Raw genomic sequence first — 11014 nt, forward strand, 5'->3', positions numbered from 1 at the left:
TAGGGTTTCCATATCTACCAAATTGATCCATGAGTTTAACTTTCATTAGCTCTTATGGTTGGAAAAAACATAACCATCATGTGAATACATTAAAAAGACTCACCAACTAATTCACCTTACTTTTTTTTTTTTTTTTTTTTTTATACAAGATAAAATTTCTACTCTAATCTAATCTAAGTGTAAATGTGTGTAATGTTCTCTCTTGGAAACTTGAACCCCGGCTCTTGCCCCCCACACCCCACAAGCACTTATACTTGTGGAGTAACCATCACACCAAGGGAGCGCGGTGGTAACTAATTCACATTACTAATCATGTGATGGTTGTGTAATTTTTCCACTTATAAAAGCTAATGGAGGTTAGTCCTAGGGATTGGTTTGATAGATATGGAAACCTCATGGTGTTATAAGGAAGAATTAAAAGCCTAGAGAATGTTTTTTGTAACTAACCCAAAGTGCTTTTGCATTTGAGCCTTCTTAAATCTTATATCCAAAATAGTTCAAACACTTTTTAAACTTCTTTTAGTAGGGTGGCTAGATCAAATCCACAACAAAGAGAAAGACAGTAAGTAGTTTAGACACTTATAAAGACATGTCCCCACTTACTTGATAAAGTATCTATTTTTGATGGGCTTGAAACTAACACTAGGTCTCATCCACTTAGTTATAAAATAATAGTAATGTTAAAAAAATTATCAAGTTTTCAAGTCATACTTACCCCAAAAGATTTCTATTACACCAAAGATTGTTTGTTTGTTTGTTTTTAACTTAATTGGAAATACTTAGATATGTTGCTTTATAGCTTGAACTTGCTCCCTCCTCCTTAACCCTTAAGGATTTCGTGTTTGGGGAGGTATTAATCAACCTCATATGCTGTTGGTTACAACAAGTGTTGTTGTGACAACAACAAAAAGAAAATTATATTGATATCATTTGTACTCAATGGAATTCTAATTTAACTTTCTCTAAGTTGTGCCTATTAATATATATATATATATATATATTCCGAAGGCTACAAACTTAGTTACAAACTTGGTTCAATATAAAATTTGGTTACAAACATAGTTACAAACTTGATTCAATATAAAGTTTGGTTATAAACTTAGTTGTACCATAAGACTACAATTTCTACTAAAATAAATTAATATGGTTATATATTTTGAAAATCTAACCGCTTGATTGTATGTTATTTATATTCTTAACACATATGTCAAATTTAGTGTCAATTAGATGTTATTTACTATTCAATCCATAAACTTATTGCTTATGTATAATTTTAGATTATAAAATTTTAGTTACTCAAAAAAAAAAAAAAATATAAAATTTTAAAATTTAAACATTTGATTGATGACATAGCTATTGATATTTTAAAATTTGTGCAAGTATAGAGGATGTAAGAAGAAAATATAGTCAATGGTGAATTTGTCAAAATTTATTTCTAATAATAAAAATATATGGGTGAACTTGTACTCTTAGGTTACAATCAAGTACTCTTAGGTTACAATCAAGTTTATGGACAAACTTAGTTCCAAGTAAAAAAAAAAAAAAAAAAATCTAATTTTCATTCATCCCAAACACAAAGCCTGCATTTGGATTCGGCGTTAAGTTGCGTTGCGTTTCTGAAACTGCGTTTTCTCTCTCTCTTTTTTTTTTTTTTTTTTTGCCGCACTTGTTGACTTTGGGAGGACAAAATACACTGTGCGTGTACTGTGCATGCACTGTTCACGCAATATTTAATATTAAAAGTGGGTCCCACAATATTATTCATACATTTAAAAATTATTTTGCTACAGTGTTTTCAGTAACAATCAGTTTTTAGCAACTTTCAGCAACAATAAGTGCTATCCAAACGGACCCAAAGGGGATGAGAAGAATTTTTTTTTCCCCTTCTTTTTTTGATAGGTAAAATAGCATGAATTCAATCGTAAACTTTTTAGTCAAATGAGGAATTTTTTTAATTTTTTAGATATGACAGCAATTCAAAACTAAAATTTGATTTTGTAAAAAATGAAGAACAAAGTTTGGTTACAAACTTAGTTGTAACCTAATGTTATAACTTATAGTTTAAAAAAATTAACATAGCTACATATTTTGAAAATTCAACAGCTAGATTGTATGTTCTTTATGTTGTTAACACACATATTAAATTTCGTGTCAATCAGATGTTATTTATTATTCAATTCATAAATTTATTCTTTATGCATAATTTTAGACTACAAAAACTTGAAATTTAAACATTTAATTGATAACCTAACTATTAATCTTTGATCTTTTGGAAATTTTGCAAGTTTAAAAAATATAAGAAGAAAATATAATTCAATGGTGGATTTGTTAAAATTCACATATGATAAAAGAATATTGAGTGAAGTTATAGTCTTAGGTTACAACTAAGATTGTGTGGTGGGCCTTTTTTGTGATTATAGGTTGGGTTGCCTCCTGTCATACTAAGGCCCAAATGTTCTGGGTAGGAGAGTCAGGACCGGTCCAATTGCAACTCACCTCAGACTGACTTGTGCACAAACTATGCCCTTTTGCTAGAACTTTAGTCACATGCCTATGACAAACGAAGTTGTTGCAAAAGAGTTATGGTAGACAAATGCAATAGAATAATAATAAAAGAAATACGCTTGCTATTAAATAAAATAAGCAAAGGATTCTCAAACAGAAGAAAGAAAAGAACAATACAACAACAGGAAAACGCATCATAAGTGGAATGGCAAAGATAAGAGGGGAAATAATAATGATAATTAATGAAATCAAAGAAGGAAAAGATTAGTCTGCCTTGTTCAATTGTGTTACAGGACTAAGACCAAGGAGGGAACCACTTCCTTAATGTGGGTAATCTTATAGGAGGATCCTATTGTAGAAATTATCCACTTTAAGGGAACGGGCCTAAATGGCCTATGCCCAAACGAATCCTTTATCCTTAACAGAGGGTAGGCTTTTAGAGGAAGAGAATGGATTAGCCTATTGATGCATGCTTGTCATCCTATTCTCTCTATTTCTTCTTCCTAACTTTCTTTCTCTTTTTCTCAACTTTGTTACTCTGATTCTTTTCCACTCTTTTCTCTCTTAGTGATTGCTCATGTAGTGTTATGGTGATAGTTGTGTTGTGATGCTGTGATTTTCTACTAGTGATTGTTGCTATTTCGGTGATGCTACTGTGCACGGCAAAGGCCCTTTATAAACTGTCTGCCATGACAGGTTTTTTTACCATTTTACCCTTTAACCACTTTTGTTTGGGTATGGGTGTCCTTTCAGACCACCACTTACCTGTGCTGGCCGTGCCATTCCCCATTACCATACAAAGAAATCTATTTTATTTGCTTGCTCACCATGGCATTCCTATTCACAATAGGGTGGGTACTCTTTTACTATCCCTTATGGCATGTACCTAGTGGTTCCAACTCATCCTTCCCTCTTTTGGGTGGTATGTCATCCCAGTATGACATTTCCCTCAAAAGAGTTTGAGCGAAAACCTCAAAATAGGCTCCCCCTTCTCTCCACCGCCAGACCATACCCTCTCTTACCTCTGACCTATGACCCACCACTCCTGTATTGGCTGGGTACAGGTTGGTAGTGTCTGAGTCTTGTGCATGCTCCACTTCCGTGTATGTCTAAAGCTTATCTGCTGTTCATGCATTTGCCATGGTCTGGAGGCTCATCTGTGCATTCTACCGCTCATTCTTGACCTCTTGTGGCATGAATTGTTTTCTGATCCACCATTCTTTATGGCTTGCTTCCTTTAAGGGTTGGGCCTTGCTTGATTGTGGGCTTTTCTCTCTTTAGCCCACTCTTTTCTCTTTCTGTAAGCTTTCTAGTATTCCTGCCATGCCACCCTTGGTGCGGACACGAGATACAAGCCCCCAATTACATGCACGTATAGGAGAAAGAAGATGGCCCAACCTGTGGCCTTATGGCTAGGGCCTATTAGTCATTGGGCTTGAGTTTCAGCAAGCCCAAATATTTAATAATTAGATGTTTTCTTTTACTGGTGCCGACTCAAGTTTTGCTTGGTGCTGACTCCAAGCAACCCTTAGGTACTGACTCTTAGGGTTTTATCTTCTTATTCTATTGTTTCTATTGTTTGTGCGGTTGTCCTACGTTAACCCTACTATGCCTACTATGGTGTTATTTGATCCGTGCTTGTTGGGTCTCTTTTAGGCCTGCTGTATGCTCTTTTTTCACTTGATTACAGTGACCCAGCATTGTCATTGGGTCTGCATTCATGCTACTTGGGCTTCCTTGACCCATTTCATTGCTTACGGGCTTCCTCGGCCCATTTCTTCCTCCTTGGGCATCCTTGGCCCATTCTTTATGGCTTGCTTCCTTCAAGGGCTGGGCCTTGCTTAATTGCGAGCTTTTCTCTCTTTAGCTCACTTATTGCTCCTTCTGTAAGCTTGCTAGTATTCTTGCCATGCCATCCTGCTGTTCCTACTATGGTGTTATTTGATCTGTGCTTGCTGGGCCTCTTTTGGGCTTGTTGTATGCTCTTCTTTCACTTGATTACAGTGACCCAACATTGTCATTGGGTCTGCATTCATGCTACTTGGGCTTCCTTGACCCATTTCATTGCTTGTGGGCTTCCTTGGCCCATTTCTTCCTCCTTGGGCATCCTTGGACCTTGGCCCATTTTCTTTCCTTGGGCATCCTTGGCCCATTCCAATTCTGCATTCTCATGACCTTTTGCTAACTCTTTTGGGCTTCCCTGGCCTGATTACCATATCCTTTACCTTTGGGGTTCATGGACTTTCCATCAACCCCTTACTCACTTACTATATTACTTTGAGCCTGTTTTGGTCCATTTTTACTTTTCTACTACCCTTGGGTTTATTACTTCCTTTTTTGGGCTCCTTTAGGCCCGTTTGCTTTCTTTGAGGCCCATTTATCATTTTATGGGCCTATGATCTATTATTTCTGCTATTTGGGCTTAATGGTTTTTCTTTCAATTTACTAACACTTTTCTGCCCATATTATTGGGCTTCTTCCTGCTGTTGGGCTTTTCCAAAATGAGCATCAACAGTTTGTAACCAAACTTTATCAAAAAGAAAGGGAAAAATTATTAAAAACTAAAGAACAGTTAGCCAAAAAAAAAAAAAAAGCACATTATGCAAGGGCATGGACGACCCCATTAAAATCTCTACTAACCCATCTGAATAGGCCGGTGGAAAATAACTGTCTAATGTCATGAAATGACAATAAATGAATGCATTTTAAGAAGCATGTTGCAAATTCATTTAAACAGTTGTAATTAATTTGTTGTAACACATATTTTTCTTTTTTAATTTTGTAAAAGAAAAAAATGAAAAAAGATATCACAGAGAATCTTTTTCTGTGACCATGGTTTACAATTTCTGTCGCCATAACTTAATCATCAATGAAATTAGGACACTAAATTTGAGATTAGAACTCTAAATCTTAAAATAACAACCGTGTTAACACTAGCTTAATAAGAGAATAACTTGTACATATTAACTTGAGCAGTTGATTGATGAATTCCATGTTGTGTTCTAAAAAGCTTTTCCACTTTTATTATCTTAACATAGTATTTGCATGTGCTCATAAGTCAAAACTAATATAAACAAGCATTTGTGAGCTTGGTTTTAAACATCAGACACTATCTTAGAAGAGCTGAAGTTTTGGGTATCGAGTGCTAGACTGAAGTGATTGTCATTTGAACAGCATATATTCTTATGTTCTAAGTGGAGGAGAGAGATTGAAACCCGAGCTACCCATCATGGAAAAGTCAGATAGTACCACTGAACCACAAGACTGTAAACAAGGACAAACTCCAATTGGAATTGAACAAATTAAGAACTATAAGAACATTGTTAAACAAGTCGAATAAAATCAGCAACCCAAGAACAAAACAAATGGAAAAGATTAGGACACATCTACATGGCTAAATCACATCAGCCATCAACATCTCATGATTAACTTAAGCTCCATAGACTTCAAGGGACTGCCACTGCAACCCCCAAATTATTTTTAAATTAATTAGCTATGGAGTTCTATTATTAAAACCCAACATGACAAAACATAAAAAGAAACAACACTTGTATAAAGAAAAGAAAGAGCAGAAAATTAAATTGTCATCATAAATTAACTGGTACCTAGTTTTTATTATTTGTTAACATGAGGAATATAAAACCAGAATTATTCAGCATTTCTCTTTCCAAAATAAATAGAGAGAAAACTCACTACAAATATTTCCTAAGTTACTTTAAAGGTCAGAAATTGTTTCCACCATTATGTCATTCTCGAAGAAGTTTAACCTCAAATTTGTCAATTATCACTTTTCTCAAATGGTGTCTCCAACAATAATGCCACTGAAAGTCTGAATCCTCTTCTTCAACTAATGTTGCTTAATTTTGGAACTGCAAATGCAATTGACAAGAGCCGAATACATTAATACGATTAATGAAGCAGGACCAAGAAAATTTAGGAAATTTTTTTTTTTTTTTTTTTTTTTTTTTTTTTTTTTTTCTAGTGAACCACAAGACTGTCACAGGGACAAACTTCAATTGCAATTGAACAAATTAAGAACTATGAGAACATTGTTAAACAAGTCATATAAAACCAGCAACCCAAGGACACATTAAATGGAAAAGATTAAGATACATCCTTTTTTTTTTTTTTTGAGAAGAAGACACATCCTATTAAAATCTCTTTTGGTCACTTCCAGAATCTTAAGAGACTAAATCAAGAGTTCTAAGTGCATCAAAACTTGTACATGGCTAAATCATATAGCGTTCGACTGGTGATACACATCAGCCATCAGCATAATTCAGCTATTGTCTTTCCAAAATGATAGAAAGAAGACTCACCACAAATATTTCTCCCCTTTCAGGTCAGATATTGTTTCCACCATTATGTCATTCTCGAGGAAGAAGTTTACCAGAGTCTCTTGGACATCATTATCAGCCACAAATTTGTAAATTATCACTTTTTTCAAATGATGTTTCCAACTAGAATTCCATTGGAAGTCTGAATTGTCTTCTTCAACTCCTGCTGTTTTATTTTGGAATTGCAAATTCAACTGACAAGGTAAAAATATATTAATACAATAAATGATGGACCAAGAAAACTACAAAAAAAGAGAAAGGGGAAACAACTTACTTCTACGGAATTTTCTTTATATTTCGAAGTAATACACATGGTCTCCAGATTAGGTGAAAGACAGAGAAAGATGTCCAGCAACTCTGGTAAGCTTCTGGATGATGAAGACAAGCTTCTGGATGATGAAAACAATTGAACACGTAGATGCTTGAGAGACAACAGTGGAGGTCGTAAGCTATTCCTCAACTCCTCGAGGAAACTTAATTCCTAAAGAAATCAAAAACAGAGGAAATTTATTTGCATGGAGTATATATGATGTAGTACTAATATATAAATTATAGATTATAGAATAGAACAACAAGATAATATGCATAGTGAATGAAGTTCTAAAGAGGAAATACCATGTCATATAAAATTAACGACAACGATTTGCAATGGCCAAAAGAAACCAAAAAGTTCTTGAAATTCATGAACTGCTCATCATTTGTGGTAGAAATTCCAAACAACATGAGATTTGCATGAAGTTGACTTGAACATTGCAGAGTTATCATTGGAAAGAAAGTTTCCGGATGTTTCCTTTTGTTATAACACAATGAAATTAGATTCGGAGCCTCAATCTTGGCCTTCACCAATTTGTCACAGTCTATCAAGACTAAGCTCTTAAGCTTTTGATGACATATATCAATCTCTTCAAGAATTTTGCAGCTTTCCAGTATCAAATTTTCTAGTAGAAGTAGTTTAGAAAGATGGTTTTTGAGCCAGTCATCTGTAATGGCTATGTTATCTAATATTACATTTTTCAAACTCTTACAATCGCCAAGACTGATTTCACTAGAGCCAGTAAAGGTTGAATGTGAAAAATATTGCAGATTGACTGCATCAACCACAATAGTCTTTAATCCTTTGCAATTCTGGAGCTGTAAAGTTTTAAGCTTGGAGCTTGAAATTGTAAAATTGCTTGACATACTGCAGAGCCCAATTCTCAAGTGCTCAACCAGAGTCAAACTTGGGATCAAATCCTCAAACTTGAAAGCAAGGCCTACCAAGTTCAACACAACAATGGATTTAGTAGTTACTGTTTTTGGCAAAGTATAGAGCTGACCATAAACCTTATAACGGGAACGTATCCAATAATCTCCAAATCGAAGATCCAACTCTTTGACATTATGCTCTATGGCAAAACCAATTGACTCATCAATCCGTTGATCTGATTTGCCATCATGGTCGATAACGCATAGCTTAAATATTTCTATGTCAATATTCGATTCGCGACGATGTTGTAGAGATTTTTGCATGAAATCCAAGAATGAATCAAAACCCATGATTTTTTTCCATGAACGTTGATCGAAATCTAAGATCGGGTACGAGAGACATACAGAATTAAGTGTCTTGGACAAGACGGCAACACGAGTCACATCTTTAGTAGTTGGAAGGAAAGACATGATATGATGAATGATGGGTGCAGGCAAGTTGGAGAACCGATCAAAGGCTTCTTCAACTCCATCCTTCTCCATTGTTGTTTATGCCGAGTCTATAAGAATTTCAGGGTTTTGTGACTGACTGTAGTCCAGAATTGAGTTTTACCTAATTGCCTCCGGAACCAGGAAATATGAATAAATTTGGTGTGAGTACGCAACCCAATCCTTTGATTAATTGATTCCTTTTCACAGCCTTGGTGATGCAGATTGGTTAAAGAAGAATAAAGTATTTTCTATATTATTATTTAAAAAGTTTTCCTGTTTGGATTACTCATTTTTTTTAGTTCAAGAATGCCTTTATACTCTTATATTTAGGTAGAGGTAAAACTATAAGACAATTAAGTAAAAATGCAATTCTAACTCCCACTAAAACATTGCCTAAAAAATAGGATCACTTTCCTATTAATTTTCAAATTACTTTATCCATTTATAAATTAGATTTTCAAAATAAAAATTATATATATAAAATAAAAATAAAAAACACAGTTTTTTTTCTACAAAATAGGACTACTAAAAAAAAGCTTCATCTCCTGTTAATTTTCAAATTACTTAAAAATGCTAGGACCACACAACATGAGTTGTGAGTGGTGGTAGAGTAAAGGAACCACAAATTTTACTTTACCACTCACAACTCACTAAATTGCGGTAAAAGTGTGTCAAAATTTGTGATTCTAGCATTATTTTTAAAAAAATAGTTGGGTTGTTTTTCACACTATCACTCTTATAATATTTTATTTATTTATTTTTAATTTTCTAGTGGAATTAGGATTTATTTGCTTTTACAAAAGTTCAGTTAAAATCCTTTTTTTAGTTGAATTAAGACTTTAATTGTTTTTCTTTTTTAATTAATTTGTTGTAACACATATTTTTCTTTTTTTCATTTTGTAAAAGAAAAAAATGAAAAAAAGATATCATAGAGAATCTTTTTCTGTGACCATGGTTCACAAGTTTTGTTGCCATTAACTTAATCAACAATGAAATTAGGACACTAAATTTGAGATTAGAACTAGGAGTATTCACTAAACCACACAAACCGCTCAAGCAGCAAAAACCACACCAAAACCACCTGCAAAATAGCATAACCGCACCACACGCAGGTAACAATGCACCGCACCGCACCACATAGTGCAGTGCAATTTGCAGTTTTATAATAAAAAAACCACACAAACCGCACCGCACCGCACCCTCTTTATATATTAATATATTTATTTTTTTAATATTAAATATATTATTAATTAATAGTTTAATACTTCTAAAAAAAATTAATAGTTTAATAACCCTAGTTTTCAAAAAAAAAAAATTATAATAACCCTTGTAAGTGTTAATTAGGAAAGCCAACCCAAAATAAAGAAAAACTAGCTCAATATTTTAAGACTTGGCCCAAAACAAAGGGGAAAATCAGTTTTTTGCTAGGCAGGAAAAACACAAAATCTAAAAAATATATTAGTTTCAAACCGCATTTTATACATCGCACCACACAAGTGATGACAAAAATGAGGTGCGGTGCGGTTATGGCTTTTGCTAACTCTAAACCACATTGCACCACACTGTACCGCACATGTGACCGCAAAAATGAGGTACGGTGCAGTTATGATTTTGCTTAAACCGCACCGCAAAGTACGGTGCTAAAAATGACCTAAAACTGCACTGTATCGCACCGCGAATACCCCTAATTAGAACTCTAAATCTTGAAATGACAACCGTGTTAACACTAGCTTAATAAGAGAATAACTTGTACATATTAACTTGAGCAGTTGATTGATGAATTCCATGTTGTGTTCTAGAAAGATTTTCCACCACTTTTAAGATCTTAACATAGTATCTGTATTTGTATGTGCTCATAAGTCAAAACTAATATAAACAAGCATTTGTGAGCTTGGTTTACATCAGACAATATCTTAGAAGAGCTGAAGTTTTGGCTATCGAGTGCTAGACTGAAGTGATTGTCATTTGAACAGCATAAATTCTTATGCTCTAAGTGGAGGAGAGAGATTGAAACCCAAGATACCCATCATGGAAAAGTCAGATGGTACCACTGAACCACAAGACTGTAAGAGCATTCCCATCAAAACTTTTAAAATTTTTAGTATTTAGCATCTTAAGAAACCGTTTTATCAATTTTAATAACTTACTTTACAATACACCGAACATCAAAGGATCTATTTTTTTTACTATTTCATATAAAATAATATAAACTACTCATTAAAATAATAAAAAACAACTACACAAACCACCTTTTCCACCACAAGCATTAAAATAATAATTTTTTTTCTTTAGATTGGAGCTACAGTGAGCTTTCAAAGATGAAAAAAAGTTTAGCATGTTTGTTGTAACTTACTTTTTGGTACTTTTTACAAACTTGTTAAAATTTAGCATTTATAGCATTTAGTATTCTTAATGAGAATGCTCTAACAAGGACAAACTTCAATTGGAATTGAACAAATTAAGAACTATGAGAACATTGTTAAACAAGTCGAACA

At 33.8% G+C, this 11014-nt stretch overlaps 1 protein-coding gene across 1 annotated transcript; it reads right to left on the reverse strand.

Annotated features, from left to right (window-relative positions):
• Positions 1–6086: 6086 nt before the first annotated feature.
• LOC111987152 (uncharacterized) lies at positions 6087–8712 on the reverse strand. Its single transcript, XM_024018857.2, has 4 exons — positions 7458–8712; positions 7117–7323; positions 6825–7036; positions 6087–6374 (listed from the first exon to the last, which is right to left on the reverse strand). The coding sequence occupies exons 1-4, from the start codon at positions 8568–8570 to the stop codon at positions 6353–6355; spliced, it is 1554 nt and encodes a 517-aa protein (XP_023874625.1). The 5' UTR covers positions 8571–8712; the 3' UTR covers positions 6087–6352.
• Positions 8713–11014: the final 2302 nt, after the last annotated feature.

The sequence above is a fragment of the Quercus suber genome, unplaced genomic scaffold (assembly GCF_002906115.3).
Source record: "Quercus suber isolate HL8 unplaced genomic scaffold, Cork oak 2.0 scaffold_26, whole genome shotgun sequence".
Lineage (NCBI taxonomy): Eukaryota > Viridiplantae > Streptophyta > Magnoliopsida > Fagales > Fagaceae > Quercus > Quercus suber.

Coding starts and splice junctions, on each gene's coding strand:
- LOC111987152 (XM_024018857.2), bottom strand. CDS start 8,570: ATGGAGAAGGATGGAGTTGAAGAAGCCTTTGATCGGTTCTCCAACTTG. Junction 7,037..7,116: donor ATAAAGAAAATTCCGTAGAA/GTAAGTTGTTTC, acceptor TTACCTTGTCAG/TTGAATTTGCAATTCCAAAA. Junction 6,375..6,824: donor AAAGGGGAGAAATATTTGTG/GTGAGTCTTCTT, acceptor TTGCATTTGCAG/TTCCAAAATTAAGCAACATT.